General features: G+C 38.4%; 1 protein-coding gene across 5 annotated transcripts in view; it reads left to right on the forward strand.

Moving 5' to 3' along the window:
* MEIS2 (Meis homeobox 2) overlaps window positions 1–24,198 on the forward strand; it is a 172,683-nt gene that overhangs the window by 15,596 nt on the left and 132,889 nt on the right. For all 5 annotated transcript variants that reach the window (XM_058025497.1, XM_058025496.1, XM_058025495.1 and 2 more), the window contains exon 7: window positions 873–987. In XM_058025497.1, the coding sequence (XP_057881480.1) occupies window positions 873–987 (115 nt within the window). The remainder of the gene's footprint in view (window positions 1–872; window positions 988–24,198) is intronic.

Raw genomic sequence — 24,198 nt, forward strand, 5'->3', positions numbered from 1 at the left:
TTTGTAAGTCTGCCTTCTGCATTCCCTTTTGTAGTGTTTTATGCATAGTAATGCCAAAGGAATTACATGAAAATCATTATACATGTTATTTTATATAATCACCTGGTGGTTGTTCTTGACAATTCTTGTAAGTGAACTGTTAGTGATAAATCCAGAAAAGTCTCTTGAAATGTGTCAAATCAAGGTAGTAGCTGGGAGTTAGGAAGCATCTTTCCTGGTATATAATGTCTTTCAGAGAAAAGTTCTTTTTTCCCCTCACAGCTTTGATTTTGTTGGAAGTTTTTCCAGCATTTTAATGGGTGACAGAGAGGTTGGGGAGTGAGGACACACTCCTCTCCCATTCGTGTTCTCCTGTACTTCTTGAAAAAGCTTCCCTCCTCTTCTCCCCTCACTGTCTGGGAAAACAAAGTGTGGGGAGATAGTTTGCATGCCAACTATCCTGATCCTAATGAGAACACCTAGTATCATAAACTATGTAGGTAGATACCCTTCCCTCCTCTGCCTCCCCTCCCGCCCCTCCACTACCCTATAGAGCTCCTTAAGAAACTAAACTTACGGGTTTTTTATTCTGTCCTGAAATATTGTTTTCCAGTACTATTCAAACAATTAAATCAGAAAACTCTGTGGAAAGTTTAAAAAAGAAAAAAAAATCTGTCCTGTGTTTTAACAAGTAAATCTTTGTATCTCCTCTGCTTGCCTTTGCTGAAGAATTATTACACTGTGCAAACAGTATAGGTGTTTGGCACATTTCACAAATGCTAATGTGTATACTTTCCTCCCCTTCCTCCCCTCTTCTCCCGGTTTGCTTTCTGTTCTTCATTTGCTATTGGAATGGGAACTGTGGAAAAAATTCCTTGGCACTCTGACACCAGAATCCTTCATCTTGGAGAGACCACGATGATGCAACCTCAACGCACTCGGCAGGCACACCAGGGCCCTCCAGCGGGGGCCACGCTTCCCAGAGCGGAGACAACAGCAGCGAGCAAGGTAAAAGGTCAAACTTTTTCTCTCCACAAAGTAGGCATGACTAAAATAACTCCAGCTTTTTTCATTATATCAGTACATCTGCCTTAGAGTAAACATGGAGTGGCAGACTTGCAGTATAATCAGCTGTAAGTTAGGGAGACGGTATTTCCTTTTCCTAACCCACTTAGCTGCATTTTATTATTATTTCAAAGCGAAATATCTAATCTTCAAACAAGCTTTGTAATAACAATTGATTAGTTCTGCCAATTCCTTTACAAATTTGGTTATCTACAGTTTATTTTTGTGTGGTGTAAGTAAATATAATGACAGACATACTCTCCAGCTGCGGTGCAGTTGTTTGAGTTGGGTTAAAGAAGGAGAATTTAACCTGTAGTTTTATATGAGAAAGAGACTTCTATGTGAAGTTATGAAGCTGCTAAATTATATAAATTATATAAAGTAGAAGCAAACCCTGAATTAGACAGAAAAATTTTCTTGAAATGTTTGCTTGTACAGATTTGTTTTTGTTTCTGAAAATCTGAATTCTGAATGGTAAATAGAGGTACACCTCAACTGCAATACCTCTTTCGTATCTATATACAGTGCAAGTTCTTCAAGGTTGAGGAGGTTTGATTATTATTTTAGGGTTTTTTGTTTTATTTCCTACTGCATTGCACCTTATGTGTGGTCATCTGCATCCATGCTGAGTGAGTGTCAAAGGCTGTCATTCTGTTATGATAGTGTTTTACACGTGCTCATTAGAAGAATAACTGACTCCAGAAGGTGTAAGAGTCAAGCCCTCAGTGCTAAATGTTGAGTAAAGACGGCCTGCTGTCATTCTTGGATTTTGACTCAAGAGTTGATTTTTTCTTATTTCTCCTTTTTGGATTTTTTTTTTTTTTAGTCCAGAGTTTAAGGTGGACTCCATTCTTGTTTTTCTTTGCAAACATGGTAAGCTTCTGCCAGTGAGAGGGACATTACCTCTATAAGGTCTTACGATACGGTCTCACCACAAGATGTTTCTCCTACATCTGCAGTATTTTGCCTTTTTCCCCACGTGCCCAGCAGAGCCAATGGACAGGGCTGATAACCAGCTAGTCTTGAAGGACCCCAACACTGGCAAAGGGAGAAGCCTTCAGGGCTAGAGTTGCTTTGACTGTTCTCATGCTGCAGACTGCCTCCCTCCATGATATTTGCCATGCTTAGACAGCAGAAGAGATGTGTGATTTCATGTCTCTCACGTGGCCCATTGCTTGGCACAGAGCTAGTTCCCCTCATCTGCCTGATGATCTGGTGCTGAACCTGTTGCAGTTCTAGGAACTTGCAAAGTTTGTTTCTGGTAGAGTGGTTTGGTTTTGTCTTCTATTTGTAAGAATTGTTTATACATTTGTAATCTTATTGCTGATAGAAAGCAGCCATGGCATAGGGTGTGATCCAACTCCAAAATGAGTCACAAGGATTTTTTGCTACGGGATTAAAATGGAGCTGTACAAGACCCAGCATGAACCATTACAGCTTCAACAGCTGATAGGGAGAGCTCCTAAACAGCATGATGGTTTTATGTCTATTGGCTGGCCACAGGCGAGGATACTGTTGATCAAATGTTTACGTGGTATACTGTAGCTAAAGTGCTCGGTGTAGCAGATGATTTGCTTGCTTAAAAATGATTCCTTTGATTGGTCTGCCATCTTCATTCCATCCCTAGGGAGAAAGTTTCCTGACACCTGTGTAGCCACTCTGCCCCAGGAACCCCATAGAAATTAAAGAAGTTCCTTCATTGAGCCATGCTTGATATAAAGAAATCGCTTGTATACATATCCAGGGATCCTGCATTTCATAGTCTCTGATCCCCTGTCGTGTAACTCTGGTGCGTGCTTGGGAAATATTGCTAAACATTAGAAAAAGCAGTTGATGACTACTACACCACTTTCCTTTAGGAGCTGGTTTCTGCCAATAAATATGATTTCAACAAACCTGTTATTTATTTCTGTGGAAGAGGAACAGCCTCTGAGGGGCCAAATCAGTCACTAGTGCTGTCCAGTCCAGCAGGGTAAAACATTGCTAGTATGTTTCCCTTTGTGCTCATCTGGGCCTTCGAAAGCAAAGCTGAAGTCCTGTGACAAATCACCATTCCATTCAGCTGCTGGCAGCTGAAAGGTTATTCTACAGCACCAGCAGAATTCCCATTGGAGATGGCTCTGGATTGCTCTCACCTTCTCAGTCCTGGGAAAGAATAAGGAGAATGGCGTCTGTCTTGAATTTTCCTTAGGCTTTCTTCAGAGGGGCAGAGTTTACTTTATAATTCCTGAGCCAGCAGTGAGCTGGTCCCAGACAATGCCAAGGATAGATGCCCTCTTGAGCTATTCCAGTGCAGTTACTCACTTGGGTCAACTTGGTTTCCCTGCAGTTTTGCCAAGAGCTTCCACAAATGCTGCTTCACTTGCCCCAAAGGATTTCTTGGAAATGGGAGCTCATTAGAGAGTCTTGGGTTGCATTAGCAACTTACAGTCTTCTCCACTAATGCCTGGTGGCAGCAGAGATTGATTCATCCTAGAGTCAGTCTATTCTGGCTTTTGAGATCACTTTTTCCAGGGGTCTCTGCTTTTTCCTTGAGTGTATGATGTGCATCCCGTGATATTTTTTATAATTTTTTTTTCTTTTTATTATATTTTGGGGAGGGAGGAGATGGAAAGGATTTGGGTGGGTGATGACTGTTTTTTGCAGACTTTCTCTGCATGAGATAAATACATTTATTGCCTGTAAGAATCCATCCATAATCCTTACAGTTTGAACCGAATAAAAAAGTGTAGACATTTTGTCTCTTCATGGAGGATAGTCTCTCCACTACAGTGCATGGCTGCCCTTTGGCATCAAAAGGGTTAATCCAGTCTGTGTTTGGTATTATTAGAAACATGCTGGCATTGGAAGAGTTAAGTAAAGGGCCTTCAGGCAGTAAATGTTGAAAGATTATCCTAATTTTATTAGTGGTGAGTGTCTATGTTGTTCTTAGCATGTCACCTCACTTGTTCAACAGAAAACTAAGCTACACAACATATTGATCATCTGGCAAACCAAAGTAGTAGTGATCTGTAATCCACCAAGCAGTTATTGACTTTATCCCAGTTCAGATCCACAAATGCAAATCAATGCTGTATAATACTATTTTAAAGATTAGTAATTATGTAGTAGGTGTGATCTACTTTCCCCCTGCCCTGGAAAGAGTTAAATGTATCCAATAATAAAAATAAAACACTCTAAACATCTTACAAAGGAGAAAAAGGAGAAGCTGATTTAATGGTCTAATGAGGCCATCTTCCAGAGACTTGTTTTGTGTAGGGCTTGCTTTGACCTTTCGCTTTGCTCAGGAGCCCAACGCTTCATTTTTCACATTCTTGCAATTACGTTAACGCTTCAAGCATTTCTGACTCCAAGTCAGCTAGCAACACCAGGCATAACTCAACACTGTGAGTTTTTCTCCTCTCTGTAGATTCATTAACAGGTCACCGGGGTCCCAACTGAAATTTAAAACTGACTGGTTCTGTTGGGTTAGCTGAGTTATAGCAAGGGAGATGGCAGGAAAGGGGGTGAGAGAAGGGGAGGGGAAAGAGAAGACCCTTGGGTTTTTGCCAAGGAATATATGTGTAAAAAGTCTAAGTGGAAGATTAAAAGGTGTGTGTAGCTTTATCATCCACCCTTTTCTTTGGAGAGGAAAAAACACATCTGAAAGTCTTCTGGGGTATTGTGTTTTCTTTATTCTTTGTGAAACAAAGTGAAAACAGCCACTGCCTTTACATAAAAGGCTAAATGACTTCTAGAATTTGGCATCAGTTTGTACCACAGTGATGGATATGATGCTTCCAGACTCTAATTCCTATTTAATTTCTTTATGGGATATTGCAAATAATGAATATGGCAGATTATGCATGAAAAATGGGAAATAAATCTCTTTAAGGTTTAAAAACATGTGGTCTACAGGAAAGCACCAGGGAATAATTTCAGTTTCATATTTTATGGTACCAGGATTGTATACCTGATCTGTCATATTCATAGTTCACTCACTCAAAGGGCCTGATCCATCCAAGTCAGATGGAGGCTGTCTTCCTTCAGGACTTTTCACGAAGTTCAGCATCTTTTTAAGATTAGATCTGGGGTGACAAACTTCATCATAAGTAAAAATCCAGAGATTAGAAAATTCTGATGGGTTATAGAGCAGTAAAAATATAAATGAGTATCACATCTTTGCTTTACACATGTGAGTGAGTAGTTCATTGTTGTGTGGCTTTTTAAGCTTGATTTTTTTTTAAGTGACTATTTGTGCTGAATGATCTGCCCCCTTTATAAATAATATCTGAGGCTACTCTCTAAAGCAAATCCCAAAGTAGTTCAGAAGCACTTCTGTGCCAGGTTGATGTCTGTCCATGATAGCTTTCTTTGGCAAAGACTCCATAATCTGGTTCAGGACAAAGTCAACTAAGATATTAACTGAAATGAAGCACCCATCACAGGTTAACTCTCTGGACTCATGCTTGTTGGAAAAATTAAGTACTATTATTTCTTATTCAGTATATACCATTCTGTAATGTAGTGTGTAAATCAAATTTGTTTACAAGACTAGTTGATAAAGCCCAAAGGTCTATTTTAATATTGGAAACTCTACTGGCACTACTCAAAGCTTAGAACCAAACTCCAGTAGTTAGAAAAAGGAGAGAGATATGTTGATGTTAGCAACAATTAAAAAATAATATATTCATGCAAAGTCTTTGGAAGCTAATCCAAAAGCTTATGCTACAACTTCTTTTCCCTAGTTCTGTATGTATGGTAAGCCTGCTGAAGCTACTATGCATATTTATCATAAAGATTCAGAGCATATTTTTATTCCTTTGTGTTTTTACCTATAAAGTGATAGGGTATGGTTTTATTGGAAGAGAGCTGCCTTCTGTAAGAAAGGAAATTCCTGAAAGGCAGGCTCAAACATCCAGACTGAAAAATCAAACTTGCTAATAAATAATGCTTCACTGGAGATGCATTATTTCAGAAGGCACAGCTCTTATAAAGGTGAACTGTATGAAGTCTGAAAAACTCTTAAAGAACAATGACTTTTTTCAACTGAGGAAGATACAGGAAGCAAGTGGCCCTTATTAATTCATCTTTTTCTTTCAAGTTTGAGGGGCCCGTCCTTGTGTTGATATGTATGAGTAATTCCCATTAATGGTGATGGGAGTTACGCATGTGCACTGACAGAAGAATAGACCCCTTAGTGTTCAAAGCACATGAAATTTACATTTTTTCCATTGCTGTAATTGAGATGTTGACAAATTGGAGAATATTGATGGGCCTTTGTTTTAAGTATTTCTTGCCAAGTTTGCTTTATTTTTTCATGGTTTGAACAATGGTGTGGGTTCAGCAGCAATGAGTAATAAGGGTAGAGTAAAGATAACTTTGATTTCAATATTTTGATGTGCCAATAAGAAATAAATTCTTAGGCAAATGGAATATGTTGTTTTAATCATTAGCTATGCATGAAAGAAAAATTGATGTTGACATCTTTGCTGTAAAATCGTTGTAATGGGGCCTTCCTTACAATTCATTTTTGTAAAATTCATTTTGTACATTTTGCAGCAATTGAACAATCCCTGCACTGTGAATAGGCAGAATTCCCAGAAATACTGAGACAGTTGGCCCAGTAACTGCTGAGCTCACACTGCACACCACATGCACATTAACCATGATCATGCCAGAACCAGCTTAGCTAAATATAGTCAATTTTTGATATCCTCCCATCCTTTCTTTTATTTCTGTCTATTGCATGAAATAAAAATGTTTGCTGACTCCAGGAATTAAACAATAACTACAAAAAAGACGTGTGTCCCTACCCACTGTTCAATAAGTAGCATTAAAATTTCATAGTGAATTTTCACTTCACTGTACAGTTTTCTAACAATCAGGCGGGTAGCAACTGTAGATTCCTCACCTTTTATTAAATTACAGCTCAGAGAGTGTGTGTGTGGTGTTTAAAACGCTATACTTGTATTCAAGTTACTCACCTCACTCTTACCTTTTAATCCATGTAGGTTTGTATATTTAGATGTAGATAAAAATCTACATACACATTTACTTCCATATTTGTAGTATGTTTTGCTGGGGTTTCAAAAGCAGCCTAGTAAAACTCTGTCAATGGAATGTTTTCATAGTGGCAGTAATCTCTTTAAAATAACCCTAAATACAATATGACAGATGCCATCTGGAATAATCTTTTGCTAGTTGCTTTCAACTTTTATTTTTTCCTACAGCTAAGTTCATCTAAAACTGGTCACTTACTGTTACGGTAAACAGTGAACTCTTTCCTCCACTTTTGTATGTGAATGTTCAGAGAAAGAAAGTACATTATTTTACTTAAGAAATTGTTACTGTGGAGAAGTTCATCTCTGATTTCATGTTTCTGGGTATTTTAAAATATATGTATGTGTATATATATTTATTTATGTATTTGTATTTCAAATTACAAAGGTAGGATTCCCCCTTAGGCTATTCCCTCCATCTCAGACCCTATTCAGCCTAACCCAATTTGCCTCCAAATGCTAGATAACATCCCATTCACTAAATTATAATTGTATGTTTGCTACAATATTAATGGCTTCAAAATGCAACACATTCAAATATACAGTATTAAGTGCTTAAATATCTTCCTGTGTTGTTACCGACTAATTTCTTCCTATATATACCGATTTATTTGAAAGATCTAGTGTTGGAATCTCTGAATTTTTTTTTTTAACATAGTTGTGTAAAGGGATGTCTCCTGATGCCTGTTAGAGTTTAATTTAGAGTAGTAATTAAACTTGAATACTGCCTCATAAACAAAAGATAAACAATAAACCAGCCACGTTCCCTGCTGTTTCATAGCTTTCTTTCCCAGATGTTTTAGCCTGATAATTTTTACATAGTGAACTACCTAACATGGAGTGCCATGGACAGAGGTCAAAGCCTAGTTCTTTGTAATTGTTTTATAAAAACTTTTCATTAATGAAATACTACAGGGTTTCCTTTGTATAGCAGATAAAATTGTTAGATACCGAAGGACCCTCATTAATTGACTTTTTAATTCTCTCTCTCTTGTTTATTAAGACAGCTCCTATTAAAAAAAAAAAAAAAAAAAAAAAGGCAACTCATAAGCTGTATTTTAGCTGTTCATGACCAAGAAATGTTTCTGTTTCTTAATATGGGGGTGCCTGATAGTACATTGGAATACTCTGTGTCACCCTTAAAAAATAAAAATGCCCTTGCAGGAGCTGCTCTCTCCGTGTTGATCCTAAGCAAGGACGGAAATGTTCACAGTGGAAGGCTTTTAATTTTTCAAGCTGCTCCTGAGGCTGGCGTGTCCATCTCTGGGCCGCTCCTGTGTCAGCCATGATCTTTCTAATTGCCAGGTACGGGTAGGCCGTTCAGCTGCAGGAGCCATGTTATTTTCACTGGGTGGGGTAATTACTGAAAGCTGAGAATAGCTGCACTAAAGACACAGGGATACTTTCATGATCCCATTAGCATAAGAGAGGGTAAATTATTCATGCCAAGTGAGGATTCTATGGGGAAAAGTATAGTTAATGCACATAGTTTTTAAATGTATCCCTTTCTGCTCTGAGACTAAATTCTTGTTGGATTCAGTTCTCAGACATTTACGGGAAAGCTCTAGTGGCATGTTAGACGCAGTTCATCTCTCTCTGTTTGCAGCGCTCTCAATAGAGACCATCTGGCACAGATCCAAAAGGTGATTAAACAAAATGATCAGCTCTTGTTGCTGTGTTACATGTCCAATACTCTGGATTAAAAAACATGACCCACAACAGTCAGCTAACAAAAATTTTTTTTTCCTCTTTTCCGTTCCTCTGTAAGAATTCAGATGGTCCACAAATGTCTGTGCCATCTTTGTGTCCTTATGGCCCATAATCATGAACAGGTTGTGCAAATGGCTCTTTCTGTAACACGGTCTGTTCCAGCAGCATAGAAACATCTCATATTAATTGGGTCAGTCTAATGTTCATAATGACATGGGGAAAAATTACCCAAATGTGTTCTTATAGTAAACACTTAAAATGTGCCTTTCTCCGATTAGAAAGTGAAATTTGACATCAGGCTCATGTAGCTGATTTATTTTTTAAGATGGACGAAAATCAAAGCATGACACTGTCATCTGCTTAAAATAGTTTAAAGCCCCTTCTAACCAAATAAAAAAAAAAAGGCAGGGGGGGAGGGGTGAGCTGTGGTTTAACACCACAATCAGGGAATGAATTTACAGTGCTATTCAGAAGAGTACTCCCTTATCATAAACAAGCTGATAATCACACTGAATCTAACTCCCAATTAGCTCTTTCTTTGCTCACACAGATCAGCGTACATGTCCTCCTTAAGCCATGATATGTTGCTGTTGAGTCAGACAGGAACATTTATGTACCTTATGTCATATTCCGAATGTAAGGATTAATGCAATATATTTACCAGAAAACCCATCTAATCAGCAAGGTAATTTTTCAAACCAATCCCTTCAATGCCTGAGTTAAGGTAAAAATGCCAAGACTGTGAAGAGGGGACATATGTATCTTATCTTTTTGGGGTTGCATCAAATGCCAAGTACTAGCGTAAATTCAACAGAAACCAGACATTGTTGGAAAGTAATTAAAGAAATATTGAAATTAAACCTACCATATGAGTGAAATATTTGTAGGCCCATTTTGTTGCATGCATAACAATTTGCATGGAATTGAACACTATTTCTTTCTCTTGTACATCTAGAGTTGTACTTTGCTAAACATGACAGAGGAATCATGTCTGTAACACCCTCCATAGGATTGGAGGGATCTCTTTAATGCTGAGGGTGCTTACAGTCCAAATTCAGTAGGTTTACTTAGAGGAGACAGTTATTTGAGGAAAAAAAAAAAAGAGAAATTAAAGCCTTCAAATCTATGCCAAGAAAAATAAAGTTCCACTTTTAAAAGTTTAAAAGAGCCCCTGTCAGTTTCCCTTACTGTGCAAGGTGGTTGTGGTTTAGCCCCAGCGTGCAGCTCAGCCCCACATGGTCACTTCCCCATTCCCCCCTGCCAGTGAAATGGGGGAGAAAATCTGAAGCGTAAAAGTGAAAAAAACCTCATGGCTTGAGATAAAGACAATGTAATAGGTAAAGCAAAACAAGGAATTCATTCAGTTCTTCCCCTCAGCAGGCAGGTGTTCAGCTATTTCAAGGGAAGCAGGGCTCCATCATGCGTAAGAGTGACTTAGGGCAACAATTACATCACTCTGGGCATGTTCCCTTTCTCTTTTCTGCAGCTCTGTACGCTGAGCAATACACCGTTTGGTGTGGGGATATCCTTCTGCTGAGCTGGGCTCACCCATCCCAGGTGTGTGTCCTCCCAAGTTCTTGTGCACTCCAGCCTCTGTGCAAGTGCTGCTCAGCTGCAGAAAAACCCCACCCCTGAGTTATCAGCACTCTTTCCAGCACAAATCGAAAACATGGCCCCATAATAGCCACTGTGAAGAAAATTAGCTCTACCAGAACCAGAATGAAGGTGAAAGCCATGGGGCACTGACCTATCCAGAGTGCTCAGGGCGGGAGGGCAGGCTCACCCAGCTCAGGGCAGCCTGGTGAATGAAAAGGACCCCAGTAGCCTTGTGGGGCTTAAGGCTATTACAGGGCAACTCATACTCTGTTATCATGCTGATTTTCCATTGATTTTTTTGCTGTACAGTACTTGTTGAAGGCCCTCTAGAGCATCAAACACTGCATTATGGCACCACACGTTGTAGTATGCTGGCCTTTTGTCTTAATGCCTTGTCTCTTTGCCTGAGGAGTGCTAACCATTCTGTGATTCTTACAGCTACTGAGCAGCTTTTATATCTACAGAGCAGGGGAAGTAGGACAGGTGAAGAAGATTTGACAGCTGTGTTTATCTAACTCTTAATGTGATAATGTGATGCATTTGTTTACAGTTCTGAATTTTCAAACCATTCTGATTTTGAATTACTGTAAAATGTTGCTTTTCATTTATAAAATCACTTCTCATTTAAGTAACTGATTTCAGATTATGAATAAACCTGAATCTGGTGTCTAAATATATTTTCTTAGTGTAATTTCTAGTAATAGGTACTACAGGTTGTTAAAGTTGGAGCTGAGGTTGCAAAAAGATTTGTGTAGGCTAAAGTGAGTAATTTCTCCTATTTTCTAACTTCCTATTCACTTAAGTTGTTGTATAATTCAGAAAGGTTTTTCATTCACTAAAAAACCAAGCCATCTTCATCTAAGTCTTGATAAGCTGAGGATTTATTTTCAAAATCAGATGAGTGTCTATATGTTTTAGGATATCTTCAAATAAATGCTTACTGTTTTAACCAGTACTTTCTACTGGTTTGTGAAAAAATCTTTACAGGCAGTAAATGTAAAGGAGTATTTAAAAATGTTTACAAGAATAGCAAAGTACACCTGAAAACACATGTAGAAATTCAGACTTGCAACTTTCTGGAGTTATGTGACCCATAAAAAAAGCAGTGTAGTCATAAAGAGAGGATAATAGAGGGGAACAGTGACAGCCACCTTAATTATCCCACTACCTGCAGGCATTATCCAAATAACAAGTATGGTCACTGGGCAGACATCTGTTATTTTGGTGGGCTCCCCTGGAGGTTCTCAGCCCCTCATGAGATAAAGGTGTGTCTGTCTGCCCAGGAGCAGCTAACTGCAGGGCTGGGTCTGAGGGGACCTTGTGTGGGCTTCCTGCCCCCTCTGACACGTGCTCTTGCCCGTCTGTGAAATGGGCACTGGAGGTCCATGAGCTGTACAGAATGGTCATCTCTTGTTGTGGACTGCTCTGGCATTCCAGGAATGCATGCTTTTGTAGAAAATTGAAGTGTGTTCTTCTCTTGGCCTCCTTGAATTGCACAAAAAAAGTTCTGGATATACTGTATTTGTAAATTATTGCATTGTTTATTTAAAAACACTTCCTCTTTTTTCCACAAAGGTGAGAACACGGGAATGAAATAGGCTTTATCTTTCAACCTTATATTATAACTTTATAACTTTGTTTTTAAGGAACAAGGCTTATGAAGTAGTAAAAAAAGGATGGCGTGGATGGCATCACCACTGTCTTTAGTGACATTTCCATAAAGATGAAAAGTCTAAAGTGGTGCTTCCAATGTTTGAAAAATCATTGTATCACTATATATGGCTATTCCTTGTTTAGTCGTTTTGTTTCTCTCCCCCTGAACAAGCATAGCAATTGTAGACCAAGGAAAACTTGGATTCTGTGCTCATATTTAGCTCCTAGGGACTCAAGGGTAATGTTGGCTTTAAACAAGATTATAAAATGCACTGTTGGTTTTTTTTTTTTCTTCTTTAGGAATTCCTTAGTACTCTAGAGCTGTAGAATGGGTTGTGATGCTTAGTGACCTTGCACATCAATAGCTCTGTCTTTAAACATGGACATTGATTTTTCTTATCCTGGCATGAGAAGATGTAGTATACCCCCTGCTTTGTGCCTGTGAGTTTTCAGTAGATGTAAAGGCAGTGGTGGCTAAGAATAGAAGTTTAGGGCATCAGAGATGGCAGCACTATCCTGAATAATAATAGAATAATAAGAAAAATCTGCCTCCTATTTAGGTGGTTTTTGTTAATTATGAAATACATCTTATCTGAGGGGGAATTGATAACCTTTTTGTGTTACTGTTTTACAGTTGTTTATGACTGTCTTTAGTCTAAAGCACACCAATCTAGATTTAGTAGCTTGACTTTCTAAAGAACCCAAGAATAATATTTTAAAATGCAACAACTAGGTGTCTTGATCACAGTTACAGTACTCATGAAAGATCTGTCTTTTGTTCGCGAATCAGTGGAGGACTGTCCAGAGGAGGTTTGAAGGAAGGCAGTGTGAGTCAGTTAAAAGCAGTGCTTCCTTCTCAGAGGAGAGAAGAAAAAGGCACTGTCCCCATAGGATCTTGATCCTTCTTGCATGCAATCAGCAGCAAGAGCAGGGGTGCTGCTGCTTTCAGATATGCAAAGTTTGGGTCAAATCCCAAAGAATGAAAGCAGAGCATGGTTCTCCTGTCTTAAAAAACAAATACACACAAAAAAACCTGATAAGTTTTTTTTATAATTTCCATAGGAACTACTGCCATTAAGACATGTAGGATCTACAAAAAGCCATAAAGTTCTAATATTTCCAAATATATTTTGTAACAAAATTCCATCCTACCCTATATTCTAGAGGACAAATGTTAATAAGCACTGGGTTTTTTTTATATGCACGACAAAGTTTTGAATCATTTTTCTCCTCTGGTGGTTTTTATATGTTAAATTGAGCTTCAGAGAAAAAATTGTGCTTTCACTTCAGTTAATTTCTTGAAATGCCAACACTTTTGAAAATTTCTCAGTTGGAGAGATTAAAGCTTTGCAGTAAACTCAGATTTGACTATTTCTGTTTGATTGTACTCAATATATTAATTCAGGTAGGTGTGGAATTGGAGAAAATAAATTATTCTTTGTTTTCTACTGATACATATGGGTGGTTTATAAGTGACAGCCCCAAAGCCTGTCTGGTTTTAGTTTATTTGGGAAGCTGTCATTACCCTGGCATAAGGAGCTAACTCAGGGAAATTGTCTAGTGGCAGAGTTGGCACAATGGCCCTGGTGACCCTGCTCCTACCTACAGCCGGGGCAGTGAGCCCGGGAAAGAGCAAGACAAAGTGGTTTCCCCCTGCTTCACTGACTTCCCAGCTGCTCTGAGGCTGAAGTCCATTGCTAACTCCAGATGCTCAAACTTGCACTGAGTGCTGTCCTAAACTGCTGGCCTCATAACTCATGGAATGAACTCAAATTATTTTATGGATGGTTACCTTTGTACACCCTTGGCACTATACATTCCTCATGCACAGGCTAGGATTGGGGTCTTCTATTTTCTTGTGTAAACAAAGCATTTGCTATAACTGACAAGGATTGGTGGAGCAGCCATGAAAGCGAGACAGGGGAATTCAGCAAATTCTCTATTAATATGTGATTTGTACCATGAAATTTTTTGACAACCCTGGCATTTAATTCTTAAATAAGTAAAGAGTGCACTTCTCCTTGTAATCTTGCGTTATGCCCACCAGCTTACCATGGCGACACTTGTTTAAGCAATTACATATATTTAAATTTTTACTTGGGCTTCTCCATGTACAGCTGCAAGTTGGTCATACCTTGACTAAAGGCAGCCCTCATTCACAGGGAGTTCAGCAGAGCAAATGGCAAATACACATATAATTTTATTGCGGGCCTTGGTGCTAAGGTTTTAAATAATTTACGAGCGTAAAATTGGGAAACTCACATGAACTCCCTCTCTAATTTTACACTCCTGCCTAAAGAGGACGTAACATCGCACAAATAGCACAAATCAAAAATTTTCAGCTCGAAGCTTCCTTCCTAATTCCTTGCACCTCACATCTACCACTTACTGACGGTTCTCCATTTCGTGGGACTCCTGACCCTGTGCATCTGTTAAAGGGGATAGTTTGGAATGAGCACAGCCTCCTACTCAGAAGGACCGCAGTGTTCTCTTAGCTCCTACTAGATGCTTGAACAAGCAGAGGGCTTAAGTGAAATCCTTTAGCTGAGCCAAAATCTGTTCTTATTTAGGGACTAATCCAAAGCCTGTTAAATCAACAGAAAGAGACTTTGGTTGACTTCAGTGAGCTTTGGATCAGGCCCCTCCTTTCTAATACATCTGAAATCAGTGGAGGTACACTGGGCTTCTGCCAGTCTGCCAGTAAAAAAAAAAAATTTAAAAAAAAAAAAAAAGGAGAGAGACAGGTCCTTGTGCTTTATTTGTACAGTACCTAACATATTGAGGTCCTGGTGCTCAAACAGTATCCCAAGTGCAACATTGAAACAACAGCAATTTTGACTTGATTATATTTCTTGGTGTTCACAGGCTTACATTCAGCTGAGTACATAATTCCCTTGTTTAAAACAACCATGTATGCCGTGCATCCACCTTATGCTCAAACATTATTTTTCTTTGCTAATGTTTTATATAAAGAAAATTATTGCAAAAAGTAAAAAAGGAGGATGTCAGTTTTTATCGCAGGATCCTTTTTTCTTATTTTTCAGTGCTCTCAGATTGTTAATAAAGCTGTTTTGAATGAAAAATACTCAGGCCATAGAACATGTAAAACCCAATGAGTGTAACTGTCAGCTCTCCGCCTTGAGAAAATTATTAGAGCCCCATGTGTTCTCTACAGCCAAAGGCTGTCACCTCTATATTATTTCTTCATTTATGCCTTTTATTTTTATTTCTCAGTATTAAGATGAAGTCCAAACTATAATCTGACACTTTTAAAAGATTTTGATGTAAGAATTAGCATTATGGAGATGGCAAATATTTTTTAGGCAAGAAAAGGCAAAGGACTAAAACTCCGATGTGTATTTCAGCATAGACTTTCCATTTTCAGAAGTGCCTATTGCAGCTGAAGTAGGACCTAAGTCTGGCAAAGGCTATTACATTGTGCTAATCTGCATATTGCAAGTCCTGTTACTGAAATCAAGAGGCCCACAGTGGGGTTAATATTGACCACCTCAACCTTTGTAGGATTTGTTTTCAATTGACACTTTTGCTCTAATCAAAAGCTACAATTATTTTCCTTAAAGTTGGTAAGTTTTGTCTACTTTAGCTTGTTAGAGTGTTGATTTTATTTCATATGCTTCTGAGTTCACTTAAGATTCATTTTGTGTATTCAGACACTTAGCATATTTTGTGCAAAACATCTGTCACAATGTGAAAACGTATTTGAGTAAGAAAATATTTCTGGTTCGTATCTTTTTTTTTTTGAGTGGTAAATTTAGACACATATTTCTAGATGCAAAGTGTTAAACTTAATTAATGCTTTATTTTATTAGACATATTTAGTCAGCAGTCTTTTATCCATTTTGTGTAAAAAGGTAAATTCTGTAAGTTTATAGTATTGCAAAATTAAGTTTTGATTTAGAGGTTACCGAAATGCTTAATACATATAGATGTCTTTCATTTTAGGGAAATGGGGATAGGCTGATCTGTGTTAACATCCCATATGACTTAGAATTCTGTATGTTCTGTTTTTTGCTTGTGAAATGATCTTAAAAAGAAAAAAATACTGCAGTGCTCATACTTCATCCAAGAGAGAAGTAACAATGCAGTTTTCCAGTTAAAAAGACATAATAAAGAGTATCATATTAGTGTATTGTATTAGTTTTAAGGGACAATCTTTCAGTTTAAAGGGAAATTCTTTTAAGTTCACAAACTTACTTTAGACATAGTTGATACTGTATATCTTACACTATATATGCTCCTGTTTTCTCATTTCTTCTCTCAGAAAAACAAAACTCATCCTACCTTATCTATTTCAAGAAAATCTTCTGTGGTTCACATCTGCAATGACAGATGAAACACTTTCATTTATTCGTGAATTGGCTATCCTAATTATTTCCGTGAGTTAGATGTTATTAGCAGTTCATATTCCCAGCTCTGAGCATAGTTTCAGATAAAGTTCTCTGTATGAGGAAGGTTTTATGAAAGAAGGGCTTTATTGATTTCTTTTTATGTTTTTAAAGATCTTTCATTGATGCTGTTAATCTAAAACTCAGCCTTCGCTACATATTTGCCCCTTTTTTGTTATTTTGTTTTCCCTTCTGAATCTGAATTTGGGCAGGCCTTTCTAATCTGGTAATTCATCTCTGACATTCAGGGTTTGGTTTCAAACCCCTCTCTACTTTCTTGTAAACTAATCCTACAGTCCTAAGACCACCAAAGAGAATGTCATTTTAGCTAGAAGTCCACACTGTCAGAATTCAGGTTTACTGTATGCCAATTAACCCTCCTTTAAGCTCTTCCAAATGGCTATCAATCTGGTTTGTTTAAAAGAAATAAGCTGTCCTCTTATTTTAGAACTAGTAAAGAATTTTACATCTTTCTAAAGCAATTTTCTGCATTCTTAGTGACTTCATTGATGTGAATATAAAGTACACAATAGGTCAAATTCTGACTTCAGTGGGAGTTGGTGGGAGCACAGTCTGTACATCTGAAGGCAGAATTGATTCAATCTTAGTGTGCCTGTGCAGTAAAAAAATATCTCTATATAATTCATCTTCATATAATCAGTGAGTACAGATTTGAGTTTGTTTCTCATGCTACTTTCATGACTGCCTTACATGAGCTCAGAGGAGCTGCTCATGCTCACAGTAGGTGTGTGTGTGGGGGGTTTTTTTTCCTTGTTTATTCACATATAAACATTTTACATGCTTCCTTAGAGAATTTCCTTGTAAGGTTCAGTTATTCTTAAGAGACTGAGCACGTAATTTGTAAACTATGCAAAGAGCACCCTGCAGCTGAGGCAAACCCTCGAACCATCCACTGGGACCTGCTTTGCTTGCCACTGCAGAACTCTTGGATGTGAAGTGTCCTGTACTGTGGCTGTAATGAGCAGGATATACTCACTCATGGCCAGATGTCCAGTGGAGGATCCATGTGTTGGTCTTCCCTTCCAGTCTTCCATCAAGCAGCTGTTTGTTATAGCATGATTAATTTTATTTTAGATCTTTGAGAAGGATAATGGTTTTGAATGTAAAGAATAATATCCTCTGCTCGTATGCCTTCTCCATTCTCATTAGCTGTTCTTGAGCTGTCTGTCTTATTTCAATGGAGCAAAGTGTAACCTCTGGGAGCAAAACGAGATAATTACAATCCAAGAGAAAATGGAGAAGGTCTGTTGGCAGGAATGTTGCTGTTAAATTCAGGTGAAATCATGGGTTTTTTACTTGTGTGCTTTACCTTAAAGCTGAGTAAAAGCTGTATCTCGCACTTTCAGAAGAAAGACTTCATTTACGCCAGGCTTCTTATGCTATTTATGAGTTGGCAGGCTTGATCCACTCAAATTTTGCTTTCTAGCTGCCTTTTTATAACAGTCTTTTAAACAACTTGTTAGGAACTGCTTTTTTTGGTTTTTTTTCTTAGAATGTCAGAGATAGAAAACATTGGCTTTCAAAAATAAAAAGTTTTTCAAAGTAGAATAGGCCTTTAACATAGCATTAGAATATTGCCTTCCCTAAATCATCTCCCATATATTAAAAAGCAACAGTCAGTCTCCTTCCTGTCCTGCAAGTATTTAAGGTTATAATGCTAGAAATTCTAAGGTTAGCTTTCACCCCTCCTCCTTTTTTTTTTTTTTTTTAATTTAAGTTAATGACTTTGGAAGGTGGTCTCATATCTGCATTAAATATCCATGAAGGAAGGGGTTTTTTACATGGGGGTGATTTATGGTAGAGTTGTAGTCTTTGTTTGGTAGGTTTGGGGTGGGGGGGTATTGTTTTTTGGGGGGGGTTTAATAGTATAGCAAAGAATAATGGGACATAAACATTTTAAAAGTAGATTCTGTAAAATGTAAAGTATGAACAAAGGTTTATCATGTTTTGCTTGAATCAGCCCACATCTGTTACAAGAAACTGTAGAACTGCAGACAGGCTATGGCTTTTCTCATGTCAAGGGGAATCCACTGAATCTTGGCCTTCATTTAGGATTCCCTCCTGATGAGCAAATTCCCATGACCGCTTTTGAAGCTTTAAAAGCTTTGGTTTTGTTTTAAAAGGCCTCTGAGCATAGGCAATGTTTTCATAGGCATTTAGAAACAAAAACTTGAGCTTTTAAACCTTCAAATGTCGCTGTGGGGATTCACTTGGCTTCTCAGCAGACCAAGTCTGAGATAACACCTGCAAGAAGTGTGTATCTGTGTGTGTGTATTTTGTGAAATTGTGATGCACCATCTCAACTGACCCACAAACGTGACAGTGGTGCGTGTGTAAATCTTATTGTTATGTTTTGTTGTTACTCAGTTTTAAGAACAAACTATTATTTTGGTTCAATGGCACAGCTGATGTGGATAAGCCAATTTTGGTTTTAGGTGTTTTAATATCTTCTGCGTCTTTGTCCTGTGATGCAAACTCTAACAAACGATCTTCAGAAGAACAGACTGAGTTAATGTCCATGGTTATGTTTCATTGTCTAAAGAGTACTGGGTATTTAGCGTCAGTCTTACTTTTTTCATCATCAGTTGCACAATAAAAGGTAGTTTTCTATAAATAGATGGGTTATACCATATGTAAACCTAGGTCTGTGATTACTAGATGGGAAAAAAATGTTCAATAGAAGTGAATGAACAAATCATCAGGCTGATGAAATAACAGAAGTACTTATTTGCACTCCTTTTGAGCTCCATCTCTGTGTCTTAAACACCTGAGGTGAAATTTTGTCATGTTTCAGATGGAAGGAGATTTTCAGAATTAAGGATAAATACTGAATGAATATATTAACACTGCTTTTCTCCTGTCCTGTGCTGTTCTCTAAACACCTGTTAAAAACAAACAAGCACATATTTCGAATTGATGATACTGACTGGCAAACTTGGCACCAAATAACCTGCTGAAACTAAAATGTTGATGCAGAACATGTGCTTAACTTAACAGTCCATAACCCTGTTTTTCGAACACTGAAATACCTACCCTGAGGAAAGCTCATAAAATGAAGGTCTTTAAAGTTTGTAGATCAGACCAGTGAAGTTGCAGCCGTTTTTAAGAATGTGCATCTTCAATGACTCCTATTAATTCAAGATGGCCAGGTGTATAAAATATGAGACATGAAAGCACTGAAGATTTTTTTTTCTCAAAGTGTGCTTTCCATAGGTTCAGTATCTAGAGGAATCAGAAGAGAAGGGATGCTCGGAGGCAAACATTCTGCAGCTGAGAGGACTACATATTGCAGACAGGTCTGAAAGAATCTCTGCTTGGTTTCTAAGGGTATTTAATTGAGCTTTTTACAACATATAATGATTAATTCTTCTAGAAATTCCCAGTGCCCTTAAGATTCTATTGCTCGGGATTAGGTTGAGCAATTTGGCATATCTCTAATCGTGTTTCCCCATGTGTAACGTTCCAGCCATGTCTGTCTTACTTTACTGTTAAATATATAATTTATAAACAGATAACAATCCTGATAAGCTTGTTTCAATCCATTCTAGAATGAAATTACTTGTGTTGTATTACGTGTGATAGCTTCAAACTGCCTTAGAATAACTGCACTCAACAAAGAAGAAATCTTTGTTATACTATTTATCTGGAGGCACTGGAAATTAAAAATCTGAGCTACTGCAGCAACCAGGACCTATTATTTCTGAAGTGTTTCCTGAGAAATAAACTTTCTGCACCAGGCAAACATGAATTTGTACAAAATATGGAAACACAGAATTTTCCCTTTTGTACTTGTCCACACAGGGTAGGTGTTTGTTACTTTTAAATTAAAGAAATCAGAATAGGCTATATTGAGCTGAAACAAATTTTCTTCATTACATTTTTCTGACTGTGTAAGTTTTCTGACAAAATGCTTACAATCTTCCATTTCACCAAATATGTGCACTTTTTTGGCTCTAAAGTATATGCTTTGCTGTTAGACATTTTGGGATATGGTGGTTTTATTTCTCTTTTGTGGGAATAAACCAGACGCATCTTCTTGTGCTGAATAGCCTGACAGAAAACGAAAATAGAATTTTTAAGCTGCGAATTGGCAAAGGGGAGTCAGACTGGTTTTTGTTTCTCAGTGTTCCTTACTTTTTTTGATAGCTGAATAAAACTGGGGGGAAAAAAATGAGTTGCCCTTAACAAGGAAATTATTTAGAAGTGCAACGTGTTTACGTATCTGGATAAGAACAGTGCATTGTTAGGAGCAACTGCATGAATTGCATGATGCAGCCTTTTGACAACAGAGTGTCTGCCGGAGACATCTGTGAGGGGTGACCTTTCACCCTAGGGAAGAATGCTCTGAAGGTGGGGAATGCCGTTATCTGTCCTGGCCCACCATCCACGGGGGCTCAGGGGCTCTCCTGGCCCGCTGCCATCCCTGCACCCACCTGGCTACATGGCTCTTCAAATATTAATTGGATCGGCCCAAACTGAGCAAGTTCTCCTAAAGAAGTGTTGAAAGCCAGCTTGCTTTTGTCTTGGTGGGAAGGCAGGGGTTTAGTCAGGGCCTCAGACAGTATGAAATTAGGATGAGACCCTTAGCCTTTAAATAGGCTCCTTGTCTAATAAGGCACCTGAAGAAGGATTGCTAATACCTGATGTACCTGCCACTCTCTCAGAGCCTTTACTTTAGTAAATCGCTTGGTACCACTCTCATGGAAACCTGTACAAACAGCATGCTACCCTTCAGACACACGGGTCCAAGTTACAAACTGTAGTGTGCAGACACAGAAGGTATCAGCTGTTTCTTTTCAGGTGGTAGCAAAGGGAAGGAGGAGAGCTGGGGTAGGTAGGGGAAGAAATAATAATCGTAAAGTGCTGGAAATGTTTTCAGACCAATATATTTCTCATTTTTATAAAAAAATAGAAAGTCCTCTGTAATGGTTATAGTCTAAGAAACTTTCTGTTATTGTACTCTGTTGGATTCACCCTGGTACAGGAGATATCTGAAAAGCACTGAGCTGGTCCTTGCTGCTTCTTGTAATTTGCTGCTGTGTTTGCAGGGGTTATCCACGGACAGCCAGGCCTTACTGTTAGTCAACAAGAGCTCACATGGCATTTGTTATAGGTGAAGTGGTGATTTCTTGTCTCAAGTGGCTATAGTGCTTTAGGAGTGTGGTTTGGGCTTGTTTGTTCTTTAGATTTTAGGTTGTTGTTTTTTGTTTGGTTTAGTTTGGTTTTTTAAAGTGGAAACCTAGATAATGTGAGGATCTTTGACTGCTAAAAATGAAAGAGCAAATATTCTATCCCAAAAGGTGGAGCAGTCTTGAAGAAAACAGGTTACTCCCCCTCCTCCCCTCAACACTCTTTAGTCCCACAGAATGACTGCATGCTTCAGCACAGATTTCTCTGCTAGTTGGATCCCAGGAGGCCTTATTGAGTGCAATGCTGCTCGGGGAGTTGCAGCTGTATAAAGTGGGGGAAAAAAATGTAGTTTGTACGAATTGTTCTTTACCTTGGTTTGGGTTCAGCATGGCAGCTGCACTCCGACTTTGTGTGTGACAGCACAAAGGACAGCAAAAGTGAAAAGCAAGTCAGCAAGTAGAGAGACAAAAGCAACGATCAGCTAATACAGCTCCACATGGCCTAACTAATTTATGAGAAAAAAACTCTTCTGTTCATTGGATCAGCACTCTGAGGAGGCAGGTGGAATTGTAGGAAGTTTTCATTGAGTCTCTGGAGCAACTAAGGAAGTCACTAGAGATTCTTCTCAGTTTGAACTTTATCAGGGTCTACGCTTAATCAATATGGTATTGGAAAAAGAATTAATTACTAAAGCAGAATAAAACAGCTGCATTTTAAACTAAGGATCCATCAATTCAGTAATCTTCCAGTTACAGGCTAGGTGCCGTGAGGATCATTTTGACTTCATGTAATGAGGAACTGAGGGAGTTTCCTCATGAACAGGCTGGGAATTCACATTAGCCTATTTCAGCTATTTGTCATCAGTACAACTCATTTCTCCCCTTCTGAATTACAATTTGTATTTGATATACTGTCAAACCCACAAAATTCCCATATTCATGGAACTGAAAGCATTAATGTGGAAATCATTGTCACCATGAGAAAAAGTCTTAACCTTCCTGAGCCTCTTTATTCTATAGGCTGCGGCTCAAGTGGTTTCATGCCGGACATACCTCTATTGTGTTCATTGTGAGGGTCAGGGACCTGCCTGTTGAAGAAGCAGTAATTTGAACACAGCCTGTAAATGTTTCATCTGTAATTTCCATAATGGTGAATTTCAAGGAGGGCTGAGAAGGGTTATGGGAGATGAATTAGGTTTTTAGTGAGCTCATTAGGAAGCCAAACAGAGTTTAGACAGCAAGGCGGTGAGTGTGGCTGTAATCAGTTCTGCTCGCTTTGTTCCCTGCCTTCGGGACATTTTTTGAAAACTTCATGGCAGGGGCTGATGAGAATATACTGAGCAGAGGCTGCAATCTGATGGTTGACTTGTTGATTTGTAAACCTCTTAATTCATTTTTTGTTCAATTTAATCTTTTCTTTCTTAAGGAAAATTAGTTGAATGTTAGCCCTCTTTGCACTATTCACCTCTTAAATTATGCTCATTTTGAGGAGCTTGTTATGCCTGAATAAACATGAAATGACTTGGCATTTTCCCATAAGAGGCACACCCATTTTAATACCATGTATTTACCATTCCTGGAAATGTCTCATTAACTTCTGAAAATCTGTGAGCATGATATTTTTGGGCTACTGTAACACACCTCTTGGCAGTCACAGAAGGCAGTTTGGTTAATGCCTCATAATATCCATTTTTATTCTCAACATGAAGAAAGGCTCTCTATAGAAAATTGATGCAGTTTGCTCTGCTAATTTTCATGCTCATTCCAATTAATTTAACATGACCCAGATTTTCTTCCTCGGGCTCATCCTGACTAATTAGTAAGGCAACACCTAGAACAAGTTCTGTTTAATAACATTGAGGAACACTAGTTGTGAGTGATTTTGATGCTAATAAAGATATTCACTGATGGGACAGATATTTTATGTCAATTATAGTATGTAATTTAGAAGTCCCTATGTGCTGGATAGAGTATAGGAAGGCTGGCAAATCACTGTGGGAGATATTTTTTTCTTTTTGTTAAAAAGATTTCCAAATCACCTAGCTATCCTCAGGGACCAATTAGTTTATTTTTTTTTTTTTTTTTTTTTTTGTGCAACTAGTAGTATTGTCAACTAATTCCACAGTAATAGATGGGGTGGTGTTGCTAAGGATGTACAGTCTGTGAACAATCAACAGCCAGGGCCCAGGCTTGCACAATTTACTGAACCTTTATCACATACAGGAAAAGCCACCATCGGTACCAGAAAGCAGCATCATCAAGGAGGATATCTGTCTCACCTCCTTGATATAACTTTTCTTTTCTTGCCATTGTCCAGGTGAATCTGTTTTGCAAGAAATAAACAGGGTTGAAAAGGGGGTTGTGTTAGTGCCTAATAACTGAATTGTCAATGCTGGTGTTAAAATGGCCCCAGACCTGCACTCCGTGTGATAGGGCTGGTGCTCATGAAAGTGTCCTGGCTGCAGAGAGACCAGCAGCACAGGCAGATCTTTGTCCCTCCAAGCACTTCTTCCTGGGAAAGCTGGCTTGCTCCGTGTGTGTAATCCCCAAAAACAGAAACACAGCATGTGCAGCAGGGGAAGTGAGGTCCAGAAAGTG

This window comes from Melospiza georgiana, chromosome 6, assembly GCF_028018845.1.
Source record: "Melospiza georgiana isolate bMelGeo1 chromosome 6, bMelGeo1.pri, whole genome shotgun sequence".
Lineage (NCBI taxonomy): Eukaryota > Metazoa > Chordata > Aves > Passeriformes > Passerellidae > Melospiza > Melospiza georgiana.